Genomic DNA, 20281 nt, shown 5'->3' with positions numbered 1-20281 from the left:
TTTGCAGTTACATAGCTATGTTACTTATCTTGAAATCTTAGAAACCTTTATCCTCAGTGAATTTTCCTTCCCATCCTGTATCTGTGGAGCTGCTGCTGGGCAGGATAAAGAGGTGATACAATTTGAAGAAGGGAGACTTAGTAGAAATCATGTGCTGGCTGTAGGTTGCTCTCTACCGAACTTTGAAAGTCAGTTCGCTGTTATTATTCAGTACTTACATGAAGGAAAATACAAATTATAGAGATGAATTTGTTTTTCTTTTTTAATTCTCTTCATTTTCCTTTGTTTACCACTTATGCTTAATTTAGTATCTGCCTCTGAATATGGCAGCCTACTTCATTTACAGTAAACCTGCCTATTTTTCTTTTTTAAATAAAGGTTCTGAAATATGGATTTGGGAATATAGAGAAGCCAGTGAAAATGAATAATTCATAGAAACATTATGGCTGTTATGGAAAGGGCAGCAGCATTTGAAAACACATAGTCATACTTATCGGCTTTGTGACTTAATAGGCAACCTTTTTCATCTTTGTTTTCCCTACCTGTTAAGTAGGCTTGGTGATACATATCCAACAGTATTGCTGTACAGATTAAATGAAGTAATATGTGTAATGTAACTAGCACAATGCCTGATACGTAGATGCTCTTTAAATTTTGAACCCAACTTTTCCTTTTTTTTTTTTTTTTTCATACATAGGTTGTTTCCTTGTTCTGTGACTTTGAAAAGTGTGTCTGAAATTCACTGTTTAGAGAGTCTGAAAAAAAACACATTTTCTGTAATAATTAGAGATTTTTATTGAGTTAGGAGCAAAATTACTCTTTAGGCATATTTTGTTTTCCTAGTAATAAATAGACTTTATACATGAAAAGTTGAGTTTTAAAAATTCTTGCGTATATTAAACATTTCCTTCACACTTTTAGCCTCTGGAATGTTCATTTTCATTTGGAATATATATAGAGAGAGAATGATTGAAAATATAGTGATTTCTATTTATTTTATATTGAAAGAGTTGAATGCTAATATTTTTAATGTGTTAATATTTTTAATTTGCTAAGCAACACTTAACTAGGAATTTAAATTCACAGAATGTATATCTATTGGGAAACAACATGCATGAGAAGGAAAGAACTTCATCTTTACTCCATTTTAGCTTGATTTTTTTCCTTATATTTATGTAAACATCTTTAACAATGAATGATTAGATAAAATATTAACTTATATTCACTTTTGCCTGTAGGAAATAAATACTGTGAAACTTGCAGCAAACTTTGGGAAACTTTGCACAGTCCCCCTGGACAGCATTCTTGTAGACAATGTTGCACTACAATTTTTTATGGGTAGGTAGATCAATTCTGTTTAAATGATATAGCCATTGAATTTCTCTTTCCATTTTTTATTGTGGTAAAATACACATAACATTTAGTATCTCAACTATTTTTAAGTGTATAATTCAGTGATATTAAATGTACTCATGATATTGTACAGAGATTACAACCATCAATCTCCAGAATTATTTTTATCTCCCAAAACTGACACTCTACTCATGAAACACCAACTCTCTCCATTCCCCACACCCTCAACCCCTGCAACCTGTTCTGCTTTCTGTCTCTATGATTTTGACTACTCTTAAGTACCTCATGTAGGTGGAATTGTACAGTGTTTGCCTTTTTGTGACTGACTTACTCACTTAACATGAATATGCCCTCAAGTTTTATCCATGTTACAGCATATGTGCGAATTTCCTTCCTTTTTAATGCTGAATAATATTCATGTGTGTATGTGTGTACGTGCACATATTCGCTTCTCCCTTTACTTCTTCTCCCTTCCCTCCACTTTTCCTAATTTCTCTACCTAGTACTTCCAGTACTACGTTGAACAGAAGTGGCAAACGCAGGCATCTTTGTCTTGTTCCTGATCTTAAAGAAAAGTATTCTGTCTTTCATCATTGAGTATAATATTCACTGTGGGCTTTTTCATGTACAGCTTTTATTATTTTGAGGTAGTAGCCTTCTGTTCCTAGTTTATTGAGTCCTTTTGTCATGAAAGTGTGGAATTTTGTGAAATGCTTTTTGTGCATCAATTAAGATATGTGGTGTTTATCCTTCATTCTGTTGTGCTGTATTACATTGATTTTTTTTTTTTTTTTTTTGTATGTTCAACCATCTTTGGATTCCAGGAATAAATGCTACCTTAGTCATGGTGTATAATCTCTAATATGCTGCTGAATTTGTTTTGCTAGTATTTTATTGAGGATTTTTACATCAATCTGTATAAGGAACATTGGTCTGTAGTTTTCTTGTACTATCTTTATCTGGCTCTGTTTTCAGAATAATGCTGGCCTCATAGAATGAGTTAGGAAGTGTTTCCTGTTTAATTTTTTGGAAAAATTTAACAAGGATTGGTGTTACTTTTTCTTTAAATATTTGATAGAATTCACCAGTAAAGCTATTCAGGTCCAGGTCTTTTCTTTATTGAGGATTTTTGGTTACTGATTCAGTCTCCTTACTACCTATCAGTCTCCTCAGATTTTCAATTTCTTCATGATTTAGTCTTGGTAGATTTTCTGTGTTCTAGGAATTTTTCCATTTCCACTAGGATGTCCGATTTATTGGCGTACAGTTGTTCATATTACTTTTAGTTTTGTAGAATCATTAGTAATATCCTCACTTTCACTTCCCATTTTAGTAATTTCAGTCTTTTCTCTTTTTGTCCTCCTAGATAAATGTTTGTCAATTTTGTCACTCTTTTCAAAGAATCAACTATTGCTTTCATTGACTTTTACTATTGTTTTTCTGTTCTCTCTTTTGTTTATCTCTGCTGTAATCTTTACTGTTTCTTTCCTTCTGCTAGCTTTGGGTTTAATTTGTTCGTTTTCTATTTCCTTGCGTTGTACAGTTAGAAAGCTTTACAACGTAAGTAAAGATGATTTGAGATTTTCCTTTTTGCTGTGTCCCATTAGTTTGGTATGTTATGTTTGTTTTAATTAATCTTTATGTATTTTCTAATTTCTCTTGTGATTTCTTCTTTGATCTATTGTTTGTGAGAGTGTGTTTTCATGTTTTCAAAGGATACGTAGGATAAATAAAAAGTGTTGTTTGATTTCCAAAAATATGAGTTTTCCAGTTTTAATTTTGTTACTGATTTATAATTTTATCCCATTGTAGTTGGAGAAGATACTTTGCACGATATCCATTTTTAAAAACTTTATGAGATTCAATTTGTGGCCCACTGTATGGTCTGTTTTAGAAAATATTCCATGTGTACTTGAGAAGAAGCTGTTTGCTGTTGTTGGAAAGTGTTCTGTATGTTTGTTAAATCTACCTGTTATATTATGTTAAGTCCTCTATTTCCATACTCATCTTCTGTCTAGTTCTATCCATTACTGAGAGTGGGGCATTGAAATCTCAAACTATGATTGTGGCACTATCTCTTTTTCCCTTCAAATCTGTCTGTTTTTGTTTCATATATTTTGGTGATCTGTTACTAGGTATGAAAATGTTCATAATTGTTGTATCATTTTGTTATGCTGAATCTTTTATTAATATATAATGACCTTATTTATATCTTAACCTTTTTTGATTTAAAGTCTATTTTTCCTGATACTAGTATAGCCTCCCCTGCTCTATTTTGGTTGCTGTTTGCATGTGATGTGATTTTTCATCCTTTCACTTTCAATTTATTTATGTCTTTGTATCTAAAATCTTTGTAGACAGTATATCATTGGATTGATTTTTTTAATCCATTCTGCCAGTCTCTGTCTTTTGATTAGAAAGTTTAATCTATTTGCATTTAAAGTTGTTATTAATAAGGAAAGACTTCTGTCATCTTGTTATTTGTTTTCTACATGATTTATATCTTTTTTGATAGTCATTTTCTACATAACTGACTTCTTTTGTATTTAGTTGATTTTTTTGTAGTAACATGTTTAAATTTCTAATTCCTCTTATGTATATTATGTAGCTATAGTTTTTGTGGTTACTATGGGGATTACATGTAACATCCTAACTTTATAACACTGTAATTTGAAATTATATCAGCTTAATTTCAAATGCAGTCAAAACTTTGCTCCTTTACAGCTCTGTCACCATCCCTCTTTTGATGATGTCACAAAACTAAGTCTTTACAAATTGTGTGTTCAAAATATGAACTAATAGTTCTTACTTAAATGAGTTACTTTTGTAAATTTTGTAGAAACCAGGATGTGCAGTAACAAAGTACAATATTTCTGGCTTTCAGACTGATAGTTAATTTTTTAAAAATCATATTCGTCTTTCCAGTCACATAGAAAACAAAAAAAAATAGAGTTACAAATCATTGTTAATAATACTAGCTTTTATAATTGCCCATATTTTTATTTTTACTGAGATGTTTATTTCTTTATATGATTTCAAGGTACTGAGTTACTATCTAGTGTCCTTTTGTTTAATTTACCCTTCAACACATTTTGCAAGGCAGGTCTTATGGTAAGATGCTTCCTTCGCTTTTGTTTATCTGTGAATCCTTACTTCTCTCTCATTGTGAAGTATAGTTTTGTCAGATGCAGGAACTTGACAATATTTTTCTTTTAGCACTTTGAATATCACTCCATCACCTTCTGGCCTCCAAAGTTTCTTGAAAGAAATCCGCTGATAATCATTTGGGTTTTTTGTGTGTGTTGTTTTTCTCTTTCTGCTTTCGGATGATTTATATTTTGAAAGTTGAATTATAATGTGTCTCCATGTGGATATCTTTGGATTCATCTTAGTTGGAGATTGTTGAGCTTTTTGGATATTTATAGTCATGCCTTTCTTCAAATTTGGGAAATTTTCAGTTATTTCTTCAAATATGATCTGCCTGTTTCTCTCTTTCTTCTCCTTATAGAACTCCCACATGTAACTTGGTCCTGCAGGTACCTTAGGCTCTGTTTACTCTTCTTTATATTTTTACATTCTGTTTCTCGAATCTACAACTTTTATTATTCTATCCTTACATTTGCTGATTCCTCTGCCTGTTCAAATCTACCTTAAATTTCCTTTAGTGCATTTTTAATTTTAGTTATGTACTTTTCACCTCCATCATTTTATTTTGGTTTCTTCTAGGTTTTCTATCTCTTTATTGATCTTTCCGTTTTGTTCATAGATTGTTTTCTTTCTTTACATCCTTCTTTAGTCTTTTGGGCATCTTTAAGGTAGTTATTTTAAACTCTTCTTCTAGTAGATCTTCCGTTAGGTCTTTTTTGGGGACAATTTCTGTTGATGTATGTTGACTTTTTTTCTTCTTTGAATGGGCCACACTTGCCACATACTTTGTGTGCCTTGTGGGGTGTGTGTGTGTGTGTGTGTTTGTGTGTGTGTGTGTGTGTGTGTGTGTGTGTATGAATAACTGGCTGTTTGAATCTAATAATGTAGTAACTCTGGAAATCACTTTCTTCCCTTTCCTTAGGGTTTGCTGTTCTTTATTGTTGTTACTGTTTTTGTTTTTAATATGTAGGCTGTCTATGCTAAGGATCAGCCTGAGGTATAAACTTAAAGTCTTCTCAAGACTATTCTGAGCTTGTGCTTTTCCCTGGGCAGGTATAGTCACTTTCTAATTTTCCCACATATGTGGTTGCTTTTGAATGTCCTCATTTTTAATGCATGGCTCCCAAAGGGAGAAAAAGATAAAACTATGAGAGTCAAGGGAGAAAGGGTGCCAGTCTTCTAAATACCTTGCTCGTTACTTCAGCAGGAAGGAAAGGGGCTTGGACCAATCAAGAGATATGCAACAACAAAGGCTGCCTATTTGTGTGCACCTCTGTGATCAGAAGCAGCAGTGTGCTGTCAGAGCCTAGATTCTGAATATTTGAAGGACAAGTTGTTTTTTGTCCACCCTGATTCCTGCTTGCTGTGTACAAACTAATTCTGGAGGGCATGCATAGCTACTTGTTCTAGGGGTCTGGGAGTGGGGAATGGGTAGCTGCAGTTGTGCTAAGAGCTGAAATGAACTGAAATTAACCAGAGCTTACTTCCCAAGCCTTCCCCTAAATGTTGCAAATCTTCAGTAGATTCCGGAGTTCCAAATTAGTTACATCAGATTCTGCCATTGCACTTGCTGTGGAGGTGGAGAGATAGAATTCTGGTGTTTCACACTCCCACATCTTCTTTGAAATTTTTAAGAATTTTAAATATTATTAAATTTTAAGTAGTTAATATTTTGCATGCCAAATTCAGTCCTCTCTTTATTCTCTGAAATGTTTTTCTTTAGAAACCATGGAGGTAGGGCTTTATTTTGTTTTGAAGGAAATAGTTATCAAAACTAATGTGCATTTACCAAACTGCTTTTAAAATAAATTCTAGGAGATTCTAATGCAAATTAAAATTCATTGAGAAAGAGTACTTTATTGGGAACATACAATGTATAAAACCTGTTTGTATCATTTTTGTTCATGTGTACATGAGGGATTTTGTTTTTATACCATTTTAATATATATATTTTTAATTTAGATTTTACTGCTATTACATTAGAATTGCTTTTATCTGGAGGACATTTTCAGTAAACCTCTATACATTTTCATTTTTGTGATAAAAATATAAATATGTGGTTTGTTGAGTCATTTTAAAAATATGTCTAGAAATATTCATATTATAACAGTCTTTATTGAGAACAAATGTTGAATGTTTTATGTAACAAATTTATTCACTAGAGATTTTATCATGAAAAGTGGGATTTAAAAAATTATGAAATATATTCCTTCACTTTTGTTTTTAACATAACTGTTGTTTTAGCATAACTAATTTACAACTATATTTTCACCTCAGGGATTTGCTAAAATATTTTCAAAATGTGGAGTTTTAAACACTTGAAACTTTAATCCTTCTTTGCTTGTCATACAACTACATGGACCCCAAATTGTGTGACACTAATATTTATGTTATTATGGATTTTTGATTGGTAGATTACATGCAGCAAACTGGAGGTCAAGCACATCTATTCTTTTGGATGACAGTGGAAGGATACCGGGTTACCGCCCAACAGCAGCTAGAAGTTTTATTAAGTCGTCAGAGAGATGGAAAACATCAAACCAACCAAACCAAAGGTCTTTTAAGAGCAGCTGCTGTTGGAATTTATGAACAGTATTTATCAGAAAAGGTGAGGGTTTCTTTTGATTACTGTTTTCTTCTTTATCAGTATTATTAATAATTTTTGTAATCCATTGCTTCTGCCAGGCTACCTCAAAAACATTGTTTCCTTTAATCTGTAACAATCTTCCTGTCTGTCTGTATCCTCGTTTAAGTGAAGATTCTGATGTTTAGGCAGTCAAATTATCATGTCCACAGTCATGCAAATACTAAATGACAGAATCAAGATTCAAGGTCACATATTAGATTCACTACAGGCTGAAAGTAAAAGTATAGAAAAAGATAAACCATGCAAAAGTAAACAAAAAGTACATATATATTTTTAAAAAATGTATGTATGTTTAAATGTATGTATTAAATATATATACATTTAATAACAGCCCCCCAATGAATGAAACAAAAATTTGCAGAATTGAAGGGTAAGAGAGACAATTCAACAGTTATAGTTGGAGACTTCAATACCCCACTTGCGATAATTGATAAAACAATTAGAAAAACATCAAGGATGTACAAGACTTCAGGAACACTGTAACTCAATCCTATAGAATAATATATATATGATACTATAATTCTGTAGAATGTAATACATCTGTAGTGTCTATAGAATATATTTTATATAATTGTATAGATTATTATAGAATGTATAGAATACATATATAGAATAGAATTGCTTTAGAACTTATAGAATACAGGTATTCTAATAATGTAATATTCTAATAATATAATTCTAATATTGTAATTTATGTATATATGTAATATATGTAATATTGTAATACATATAATATATGTATATTATTCTATAGACTATTTTCTGTAATGACAGCAAAATATGCATTATTTTCCAGAACACATGAAACATTCTCCCAGATAAATCATTTGCAAGGCCATAAAAGTCATCTCCATTTAAAAGTATTGGAATCATTCTTTGATCAGAATGGAATCAAATTAGAAATCAACAAAAGGAAATTTGGGGAAACTCCAAATAATCGAAAATTAAACAACATATTTCTAAATAGCCTCTGAGTCAACAAGAAGTGACAAGGAAACTAGAAAGTATTTTTAATTGAGAATGAAAATGCATTGTATCAGAATTCGTGAGATGCAGCTACTTAGTGATTAGAAGAATATTTGTAGCTCTAAAAATGTGTAGGATAAAAGATCTATAATCAACAATCTTAAGTTTTTACCTTAAAAATCTAGAAATGGAAAACCCAAGGCAAACAGAAGGAAAAAAACAAAGATTATTGTGAGAATCGTGAATAGAAAACAGAAAAACCATAGTGAAAATCTAAAACCAAAAGTTGGTTCTCTGAAAATATCAACAATATTGACAAACTTTTAGCTAGACTGGCCATGAAAAAATGGGAGGAGACACAGATAACCAAATTCATAAATGAAAGAGGAGACATGAACCCTGACCCTACGGAAATTAAAAGGAGTAAGCAAATACTATGATCAACTTTATGGCAACAAATTAAACAACTTAAAGTGGACAAATTTTTAGACACAGATTGCCACACTAACTCAAGAAATAGAAAAGATAATTCACTTAATTAGGTCTAATTTTTGCTGGCTATAGAAAAAATGCTAAAATCTTGGTCTGTGGTAAAATCATTTTTTTAAGTATAGGACAAGAAAAATGTTTTTCTCTAATTTGAAATACTTTTTAAATGAAAATGGAGAAAAGGCTTACAGTAAACAGAAATTTATATACTGTTTCTCTAAAATTGGTAGGTGATCTTTGATGAGGCCAAAAGCAGCCTAGAAAAGAGTTGACAGACTGACCTGAGTTGTTTGATGTTACATGTAGGTTGTCGTAAAAACTCATATAGTTAACAGAATGACTCCTGTTTTTGAAATAAGACTACTTGAATATTTAAAAAAAAAATGTGTCACCAGAAAAGCCAACTTAAACAGGATTTTCTAAATTTCTTTACTAAAACTAATTTATCTGGAATTGAACTTCAGTTTCAAAAGTTTGTCTATTTAAAAACCATTTTTCCTCATAAAGGGATTTAACTTATGATAACATCATCATGCTTCGAAGTATTCAAAAATGAGCATTGTAGGCATGGATAGGCTGTGTGATGAATTTATAGATGGAAAAGGCCTGATTGACAAACAATTGATCTACCTACCAAACAAGCCATATATATGGTTTTTGGACTTTTTTTTGAGCACCAAAATCAAATTTCTACACATTTAAAAACCCGTTTTTAATAAACAAAATCCCAATTATTACATGCCCAAATTATTTTGTTGAAAGGATATTTAGGCTAGGCGCAGTGGCTCACACCTGAAATCCCAGTACTTTGGGAGCCCAGGGTGGGAGGATTGCTTGAGACCAAGAGTTCGAGAGCAGCATGGACAACATAGCAATACCTTGTATCTACAAAAAGAAAAAGAGAAAAGAAAATTAGCTGGAGCTGGTGGCACAAGGCTATTCTTAGCTACTTGGGAGGCTGAGCCAGGAAGATGGCTTGATCCCAGGATATCAAGGCTGCAGTGAGCAGAGTAACAGAGCGATACTCTGTTTTAAAAAAAAAATTTAAAAAAAAGGTTATTTAACTTGATCCTTCACATTGGATTGACACAAGAAATAAGTGTGAGGTGGGCTTGAAAAGAGCAGATCTAAAAATCAAGGTGAATTTTTATGTTTGACTATATTCAGTGGTAACACTGCATAAAAAGATGTCCTGAAGGCTTCAGGCAGTTCAGAAGAGTATTATTAGAGAAGGAAACAGAAAAAGCAAAAATATCCTACTGCATCATGGACTCGATAGAAAAGTCATTATTTATTTTTGTTAAATATAGATAATACCTGTTTTGCACATACATTCTGCTTTTATGTACATTTGCCTTTTAAAAAGTCTTTCTATATTTTAAGAATACAAAACAATATAACCTATAACATTTAAGTATCCAATAGAGTTTTAAAAAAGGTTTAATGGTATATCAGAGGTCACAAACATTGTAAATTACATATTGTTGTATTTGTCTCACACAGATTATTTGCCTCTCTTAGCTAGTCCTATTGGTTTGTTTAAATAATCACATTTCTGTAATAGAAAAGTAAAGAATACACATTAAGAGATAATTTTGGGAAAACATTCACTTTTATATTTTCACGTTAAAGTAATAACACGTGTACAAATATTTCTTTTTTGTTGTTGTTTTGTTTTTTGAGACAGAGTCTCACTCTGTCATAAAGTTTGGAGTGCACAATCTCACTGCACCCTCTGCATCCCAGATTCAGGCAATTCTCTTGCCTCAGCCTCCTGAGCAGGTGGGATTGCAGGCATGCACGCACACCCAGCTAATTTTTGTATTTTTTTAGAGAGACAGGGTTTTTGCTATGTGGGCCAGGCTGTTCTCAAACTTCTGGCCTCGAGGGATCTGCCTGCCTTGGCCTCCTGAAGTGTTGGGATTACAAGCATGAGCCACCATGCCTGGCCATATAAATATTATTTTTGTGTTACTTTTTTTGGAAGAGGGGATCCTGACTTGTGTTTCACGTTGGTACACTAAAAGTGTTGGTCATCCTATACCAAAGATGGGGCTTAATCCATTCTGTGTACTTGAGATATATAGGAAAAAGTAAAGTTTAAGTAATTATAAAATACTATTTTTCAAATTCACCCTTTTTATTTCCTAAAAAGTGAGTTTAGTGAGCTTAGAGGGCAGATGAAAGGGCAAAACCAAGTAACATCATATTCCTCTCTAATATTTGTTACATACTCGAAGCTGTTTAGTTCTCCTGTTTTTATTTCGGGGCAACTCTGCTACCCCCCAAAACACAAAACAAATAAGCATCCCACTCAGAAAAACAACCACCACACAACCTACTTAGGTTTACTAACAAAAGTGTCGAATTGACAATGGGGCATTAGAAGTTGTATAGCCCTTTTCCTACATATTTATACCCTGATGTTTACTTTTTTTTTTTCCTTTCTTGATTTATCCAACCTGTTCCTTATTTTATTGGATAAATTAGAGAAGTTATGTAAATAATACTTTTTGTTAGTTTTTCTAAAAGTTATCTCTAGGGCTCATTTACTCTCCAGACTTTTCAGAACTAAAAATGCAAAAGTTGATGTGCTGAAGCTGTTGACATGTCTAGCTTTTCAGCATTTTTTCTTTTAATAAAGTAATTTTTGAAGTTGAAATGTCAAATTTTGTATTTCCTTGTGTTATTTGTGTTGCTATATGCTTTGAAATAGAAGTTCTTAAAACGAATTAATTTTAAGGATTTCTTTCCCCATATCACACTGGAACTTTGCTGCAGCATTGGTTATAAAACCAAATTTAGGATAACAGTAGTCTCTTTAAAGGACATTCAAAAGGATTCTCTAGTGTCAAATAATAAATGAAATCACTTATTTGTTCATCAGTCATATTAATATACATCTGTACTACTGAGTACTAAACACTAACTCCTAATGACAATGTTTCCTATGTGCCAGACACTATGGTATGTATCTTATATAGATCTCTTTATTTGTTCATCAGTCATATTAATATACATCTGTACTACTGAGTACTAAACACTAACTCCTAATGACAATGTTTCCTATGTGCCAGACACTATGGTATGTATCTTATATAGATCTCTTTTAATCCTTACAATAATCTTAAATAACCTTATATAGTATTATCTCCATTTTACAGATGGGGTAAATGAAGCTTAGTGAGAGATAACTTGTTAGGCAAAAGTCGAGATTTAAATCCGTGTTTGTTTACAAGTCTGCTATGTAGTACATGAGGAAGAGAAGGATTTAGTCCTGTTTCATCCTTCTTAAATGTCAAGGCGTCATTTACAAACTAGTGATTCTTACCTGCCAGTTATTTTCAATAATGTGATTCCATTATTATCATACTATCAAGTATCATCTTGTACTAAGAAATTACAGAGATCATTACTATTATTTTTCTCTGTTAGGCATCTCCAAGAGTTACTGTTGATGACTATTTAGTAGCAAAATTAGCAGATACTTTGAATCATGAAGATCCAACCCCTGAAATCTTTGATGACATTCAAAGGAAGGTATTATTATGTACAGCATTTATCATTTTATCTTTTTTGAGAAAAAATACTTTTATGTAATGTAATTAGTTTTTAAAACTTTTTAAAAGTAGAGTGGTATTAAAAAGATAAGCTATGGCAATTATACTTCTCAATTCCAGAAATGTAAACCAGTATTTTTGTTTATTTCGTTTATTTTCTGAGGAAAATTCTTAAGTTGGGTTGTTTTATTTGAATTTGATTGTAGAGCTAGATATTTTAGTTTCAGAATTTGATGAATTGATGCTGTATAGATAACACGTCTTTCAAATTCATTTTAACATGAGCCTTGAACCTTTACATGTACTTATTTCTCAGAAAACACTTCCCAGAACATGCTGTCTATGACTTGCGTTGCAATAGGATTTTTTTCAATATAATTTAGTTACTGGAGGGATCAGAGGAAATCATTTGTTGTGAAAAAGTCTTATTGCTGACAGCGTGTAACTATGATACATTATGGCAAGACTTCAGTGTGTCTTTTGGTGAAATTGTATTTCGTAAAAATCACCACATACCTGTATTAATTGTTGAATATCTTGATTTATTTCACCAAGGTATATGAATTGATGCTACGAGATGAAAGATTTTATCCTTCCTTCAGACAGAATGCACTTTATGTGCGCATGTTAGCTGAGCTTGACATGTTAAAAGATCCTAGTTTCAGAGGATCCGATGATGGGGATGGAGGTATGGTGGCACCCATTTTACACATATATGCATATATATTTGTATATATTCTGCTTACCAAAAGAGCTTTTATATAAGTTAAAAATGTTATTAGAGTCCAAATATAAACTGTAATATATTTAAAAATCTACAAATGAATGACAGAATTTAGTGACTGTACTAAATTAAAATGTTGAAAATTTAATAATGGATTAGAATATAACTATAGAAACCTTGAATTCTTAAAGAAGAATGTTTTCTTCAGGTGAGTCACTAAAATATTTTTATGGCAGTTTCCTTTTTGCGAGTAAGTAATAATATTCATGATTAACTATAGAATTATTGAGAAGATTTAATATGCAATAAATAATGACTCAGTATATCATAAACTATAAAGCATTATTAAAAAACTACAGTTTTAAATATCTTTAATTGTATACTTTTCCAAATTCTACACAGTATGAGAGACTTTTGAGCTAGAAAAAGCCGCAAGAGTCATTTATTCCAACCTTCAATTTTTTCAAATGAGGATAATGAGACCTATTAACATGTTATAGTGAAAAAAATGTTTTAAGAGTCAGAATATTTAGATTTTACTCCCATTCTACCACTTACTACCTATGTGTTGTCCAAGTACTTAAATTCTTCAAGCCTCATTTTTCTGAGTTGGTAAATCTGGAACAATATCCTCATAATATCTTACATTAGTCATTGTTAGATTTAAATGGAATTATGCATTTGAAATGATTTATAAAGTAAAACACAAGTGTTGATTTTTATTAGTAAATAGTGAGTTATATAAGAATAGTGGGAGGGATAGTCTTTAGAACACAAGTTTCCAAATTCTTAGTCCCAGTGATCATTAACTGATTCAATTCAGAATTATGTATTAAGCTCTAATTAAATATCTGACGTTTGATGATCTTTCTGGTATGTTCTACCAAGTAAATGAATGAGGTCAATAAAAAGTAAATGGGAAGGATTTGAGTATTTTAAGAAAGTACTTCAGTTGTGACCATTTACTGATGAACAGGTTTTATGGACAAGCACACTTGGGAATGGAGATAAAATAGCGAGGTCATGAGCACTGCTTAAAAAAATACCTCTATTGTGGAAGTCTCCCAGTCTCCCTTCTCTTCCACCTCCTATCCCTCTGTCTACACTAGTGAGATTTTGTTTTTTAAATAATCTAGGAAATCTAGTTACCGAAGTTTACATTTGAAATTTAGTAACTTTTGTTTTGATGGTTTATCTGATGCCTTGGGTTTTTAAATTAATACTCTTTCAAGTTTACTTTTGTGTACAATTGGAATAATCTATTAACTGATTTTGATTGCATAATTATGGAAATTTTTAAAAAAAGAATAGAGTTCTTCTCTGTAAGTTGAATAGTAAAATTTTATGTACCTCTAGTTTGTTGTATATATCTGTACTTACTGTCTCTGTTGAAAAATATTCTTTTATAGAGATACTATATGAAATTTGCAATAGCAACTCTGTGTCAACCATCCTAAAATGACTATCATAAAAGTTTTTGTTGTTTATACTAATTTTATCTGTTTTAGAAATTTCTTAGTATTTGTGAAGTAGATTTGCTATATGACTCAGAAAGAGAGAAGACAAAGTCATAACCAACTAATTGTGTGGGCTTCTAAGTAACGTGTAATTTAAACTGGTGATAGTAGCAATATAGTCTGTGGAAGTAATTTTTGATCCTACAATTTAAGAACTCCTTCCAGTCTTTTAAATGGACTTTTAGCTTCCACTGATACCTTTCCAGCCAGTCTGTCGTCTTCAGTACAGCTATTGGAAGCAAACTATAAGCAATCTCAAACTTCCTAAAATCGTATACTGTACTTTTTTGAAACATGAAGTATATTAAATTTTTTTTTTTTGGAACTGGTTTTGATCTGAAGTAAATTTGCTTCTCATATATCAGTCATTGAGTAACCTCTCACATTTGAATCATTGATTGTAGTTTGAGATTATATACTTACATATCTTATTGTCTTTCTAAGACATTGCTGTCTAATATTTTGTTTCCTAATTGATGAGTTTTATACTGTGAAATTACCTATCCCTTTTTTGAAACCATTTGAAAAAAGTATGTGGACTGATGGGTATAATATGAAACATTACTATTTAAAATAACTGTCAGGTTTTTTTTTTTTTTTTTTTGAGACGGAGTCTCGCTCATCGCCCAGCCTCGGGCACAGTGGCGTGATCTAGGCTCACTTCAAGCTCCACCTTCCGGGTTCACACCATTCTCCTGCCTCAGCCTCCCGAGTAGCTGGGACTACAGGCGCCCGCCACCACGCCTGGATAATTTTTTGTATTTTTAATAGAGATGGGGTTTCACCATGTTAGCCAGGATGGTCTCAATCTCCTAACCTCATGATCCATCTGCCTTGGCCTCCCAAAGTGCTGGGATTATAGGCGTGAGCCACCATGCTGGGCCAATAACTGTCAGCTGTCTGTTGTCTTTGTCAGTGTTTAGGTTTTAGGCCACTGGTTTACCTTTCTCAAATAGTAATGCTTCTAATATACTTCTTTTTATATGATTATGTAATAAAAAAAAAGGCCTTTCCACATTTTTTTGTTATAAATTAGTTTTCTGACTTTTAAAATTAAGCTACTCAGCACTACATGCATTTTTTAGACATTCTGAAATTTTGACTACCTTTTAGACATTCTGAAATAATTATCTAATCTAGGGATTAATGTGCAGCTGATTTTTTAAAAAGTAGTCTACATTTGAGCCTAAAATTAACGAGCCAAGTCATATCATATGGTATAGTACTGTATCCTCTGGTGGTTTTTCTTTGCTTGAGTAGAAATTTCATTCCTATTTAACCAAACTTAACAGTAGGTAGAGAATTAGCTGGTTGGCTTGCTTGTGCTTACTATCTCTCTTCTCTCTTTTTCTCCTCATTTCTTCCATTGCCCTTTCTGTTTATTCATGATTACTTTCTTTAGTTATTAAATTATTTTAAAAATAGGTGTTTTCTCCTTTATTACAACAGAGTTTCATAGTCTTTTAAAACTATATGAATATGTTTTCCTTTTTAAGTTTTAATCTCAACGTTGTTTTTCTCACCATGTTGAACAGTGCTTTCTTTTGTTTTCTAATATTTGTAGGTAGTCATCCAATTCTTGATTAAATGTCGACCAAGATTGATTTTATACTGTATTTCTGGATCTTCTTATTGTTGATCAAGAAAGTAAACTATGCCCTATTTTGATCCCAAATTCTCCTTTAACTTGACTTGTCTTTGGTGGGAAGATTTAAGAGGTGGGCAGACTACAGAAGAGGTAGGAGGCATATAATTGAATAAGGAGGATAGAAAACTATTTTACTCATTTTAAGTATCACCAAGGGATAATCCTAGGTGAATTCCCATTTTTTTTTATGACCCAAAGGGCTGAAGAACCAAGAAATGTTCTTGAGCATTTAGAATACATTTGGAAGGCAAAATCAGCTGCCTCCTTGTAGAAATAATAGTCTTGCTTTTTTGAAGACCCATTTAGAGAACCAAATTCATAACCTCTTAAGTGCTAGAAACCATATATTAAACTGTGTATGAATATTGCTTTACCATAGATTTGTTTATGTGTTTAATAAAGAAACACCTTAATTGGTAACTTAATTTTCTTAGATTTATAATAAAACCCTAAGGGAAAAGATTATTGCTTGATTTTAATGTTAATAATCTAAAATTGACTTACTCTCTAACATTAATTTTTCCCAGTTGCTTTTTAATTAAATGGAATTGCATAAGCGGTTTTAAGTGTCTTTTTATCTATTAGTTATATATTGATTTAAAAATCTGGACTTCTAGTATTTTCAAGAAAATCTACCACCAAGAATAAGAGGACTTAATAGACCTATTAAAAATAAGTCTGTTTCTCCCTCACACTACAGACTGATTTTATTTGTAATCTTTCTTAGTCCAGTGAGACAGAAGTTAGAGAATAGTGCTGATGTTTCCTAATGGGCCTCATTCTGCAGCGTTTTCCTTATGCTTATATTGTATTAGGCAACTTATTTGATTCCATTAGAATAAAAACATTTAATAATTACTCTCCTGAACACTAATGCCTTTTTGATTTTTGGCCAGCTATCAAGTACATACCATATTGTCACTTAAATGCCTGGCTTAGAAAACCATAGAACTTTAAGGGATCAAGTTTTTGGGAGTGTTCCACAATTTTATTTATTTTTTATTTTTTATTTTTTTTTTTACTATTATGTTATATCTTGGCTTATGTGACTTTCATTCTTGGTGTTTGAACCTTAGATAAAGCAACCGTTTTAAAATTTTTTGCTGTATACTAAGTTGAATTTCCCCCCTGCAGAATCTTTTAATGGGTCTCCTACAGGAAGCATAAATTTGGTAAGTACTATTATGGGTACTTTATTAAAGTGACTTGAAAATAATGTAAAAGGCCGAGCCTTAATGTATGTAAATAAGTGATATATAAAGAAGGCCCCAAATCATAATTTAGTGTTGTAAAAAGTTATTACGCTTTTAAAGAAATGCTAAGTTCACATATAAGACATACATGAATTAGAACTTAAAAATTATATTTTATCTTTATTTAAAAATTTGGTTTAGGTTAAACCTGCATAATTGCTTTAGTGCATTTTGTAAAAAATTGATTTCATTATTTTCAATTCCAATATTTAGCATGTTTAAATTATGATTACTAAATTGCTATGATAGGCAGTAAGTTTGTGACACATAAATGTTTATATTGGAATCAGGTTTTTTCTCCTCTTGTATTTAGAAAGAAATATAAAATTGGTGAGGATAACCAAAACCAAATAGATATTTCTTATAGTCTACACCAAAACAAATTCAGGTCATTGTAAACAAAAAAATTTTTTTATTAAGTTTAGACAGTTTTACAGCAACTACATCCTTAATGATTAGAAGTTAGAATGACATGTTTTTAGAATCTCAACTGTCATTGGCATTTTACATATTCAAGGTACAGTGTAAAATAATGAACATTTTAGTTCTCTTATATATCCAACCTTGCCATTGAATAACTTCTTTTCTAAGATGCTGTTAGGAGGAAATATTAGTGTTCTATGAAGGTTTCAGTCCAGTTTGGCTGGGTTGAGGAGGGGAAAAACAGGTAAGGTGTTGTTTGTTTTGTTTTTCCTCCTACCTGCATTACTTTTTCTTTTAGACCTTTCATAATAGCTAATGTTTTAGAGGTTAGTTGTCTTATGTTTACTTCTAAAATAACTTATTGAGTAAATGTTCCATTACTGTATTATAACCTTTAGTAAAACACTAAAGCAGATCTGTTGTGGTTGTCAGATACTTTGTAACTTTTAAAATATTTCCTAAATCATTTGGTATTATTACCATTTACTTGTTGTAGTCCAGAGCTTTAAACAAAAATGAATTGCTCCTAGAACTTGAAGGAAGTGTTAAAAATAATGTTCATTGTATAGAAAAGATTATAAACTAGATCACAATAGTTTATTCCAATATACTAAACAAAGGAGATATTTAATGTGTTTGGTATTGTACTCATTTTGCCATTGGTAGCTTGGTAGTAAGTTACAAGCATTTAGTGCCGTTTTGGTTGTGTTTGATGACTATCATAGTAAATTTGAATTTTCAATTTTTGTCTTAGTGTTAAAAAACACTTTCTTTCAAGGAGTTTAAGAATCATAACTTAAGGAGTACTCTACAAATTGTGCTTATTTCAATATAGCATTAATGTACTTGTTTTGAAATCACAATTCTCTTTTGCTACATTTCTAAATCAAGTGTAGTTTTGTAAATATTACTTTACCAATTGCAACTTTATAGTCCACTTGATATTTACGTGCATTATAACTGTAACTAATGTTTTTCCAAAGTTTTCATCATATGTAATGAAAACAATATTTACTAATTGCATATTTTAAAAGAGATAAAAAGACATTTCTCCATAAAGCCTTTTTAACAACTTTTGGATTGCATAGTATGAGATGCTAACATGTTTAAAGAGATAAGTGTATTTACCTTTTTAAATGTTTACAAGGGAAGGTTACCATTATTAATAATGCTTTTTTTTAAAAAAAATAGATTATTTTGATTATTTTATGTTACCTGTGCTGGCTTATAATTAGAAGAAGTTATAGTAGAAAATACAAATTTGGTAGAATATTCCATTTCCTCTGAGTCTTCTATCTTTCATATAAAAATATTGAAGTAAAGGTTGTGCTATTTCTATCAAAATGATTTCTTGAGCACGTAAAAATAAATGCATCCTTTTTTTTTTTTCCGCAAAGCATTTTCATTCACAGTATGTCCTGACAGTGATGTAGAGTAGGTATTAGCCCCATTTTACCATTGGGAAAACTGAAATCCGAGAAAGTAGTTGATATGGTTAAAGTCTCTCAAGGTATTGATAGTAGAGCATGGACTAGATCTAATTTACTTTGATGTCTTTGCCATTTGAGTTGACCAGGGAAGTCTTGTGGATTATCTGCGTAGAATGATCACATTTTGCTTCTCTTAACAATCAGTTTTTAGTAGATACATTTTTGGCCTTCTTCTTAGAATGCAGTTGCCTTAATTTAAGTGACTGTGTCATATGGATGGTTGCATTTAAGTCATTTAGATGACTGTTTTAGTAATATATTACATTAGGACTCAAAAGCTCATTCACATCCTATTATTTTTAAAGAGTGAAATATATCTGAATTATATGAATATGTGAAATGTGTGAATAATGTAAATACGTGAAGTATGTCTAGATTATATATGTTAGGTGCCCTCAAGACCACTTCCAGGCTCAGTGATTTGCTAAGAAAACTCACAGGACACACCATAGTCTTACTCATGTCTAGAATTTCTTACCATGAAAGTTTATAAAGCAAAATCAGCAAGACAACACGTGTGAAATGTTGCCATCAGGAAGACTCATTGGAGACTAAATGTACAGGTTTTTTGTTGGAGGCAGATTACATAGCACATACCGAAATTCTAGACTCCTAGAAGGAAAGCAGGTGTTCAGCATAAACATTTCTTATATAGATAGTTTAGGTATGGTAAACCACTCTTACTGGTTGGAGAATGCTAGGAATCTTCCCTAAATTTAAGTTCCCAGATTCCATCCAGGGGACAACCTTGGAAGCAGTCTTTGCTAGGCAGAGCAGTTTCAGGCTGCCATGTTAACTCTGCAGTCTGCTTTAATTATATGATTATATTCCTTTTTATGTATGTGTGGATATATGTATACGTGACAAAAACATTTTTAAAGTTTAGACCCAAAGGCCGTAGTTATAAAAGATTCGTTTTGAGTCAGTCAATAGGCATTTATGTTTGTGGACTTGTTTTTGAAAACTGATCATTTAAAATCTATCATAGTCTATGGATTTACCTCATTTAATAAATAATCAGAATAATAGCTAACATTTGTTATATTAGGCAGTTTTCTAAATGT

General features: G+C 31.6%; 1 protein-coding gene across 8 annotated transcripts in view; it reads left to right on the top strand.

Moving 5' to 3' along the window:
* SNX13 (sorting nexin 13) overlaps nucleotides 1-20281 on the top strand; it is a 157096-nt gene that overhangs the window by 94667 nt on the left and 42148 nt on the right. For all 8 annotated transcript variants that reach the window (XR_004057995.1, XM_030932570.1, XM_030932568.1 and 5 more), the window contains 5 exons: nucleotides 1239-1338; nucleotides 6915-7108; nucleotides 12038-12142; nucleotides 12718-12850; nucleotides 17186-17223. Coding sequence is in view for 7 of the 8 variants with exons in the window: in XM_030932570.1 (XP_030788430.1) it covers nucleotides 1239-1338; nucleotides 6915-7108; nucleotides 12038-12142; nucleotides 12718-12850; nucleotides 17186-17223 (570 nt within the window). In the remaining variant the exon portion in view is untranslated. The remainder of the gene's footprint in view (nucleotides 1-1238; nucleotides 1339-6914; nucleotides 7109-12037; nucleotides 12143-12717; nucleotides 12851-17185; nucleotides 17224-20281) is intronic.

The sequence above is a fragment of the Rhinopithecus roxellana genome, chromosome 6, assembly GCF_007565055.1.
Source record: "Rhinopithecus roxellana isolate Shanxi Qingling chromosome 6, ASM756505v1, whole genome shotgun sequence".
Lineage (NCBI taxonomy): Eukaryota > Metazoa > Chordata > Mammalia > Primates > Cercopithecidae > Rhinopithecus > Rhinopithecus roxellana.
This window is presented reverse-complemented; position numbering and strand designations above follow the sequence as displayed.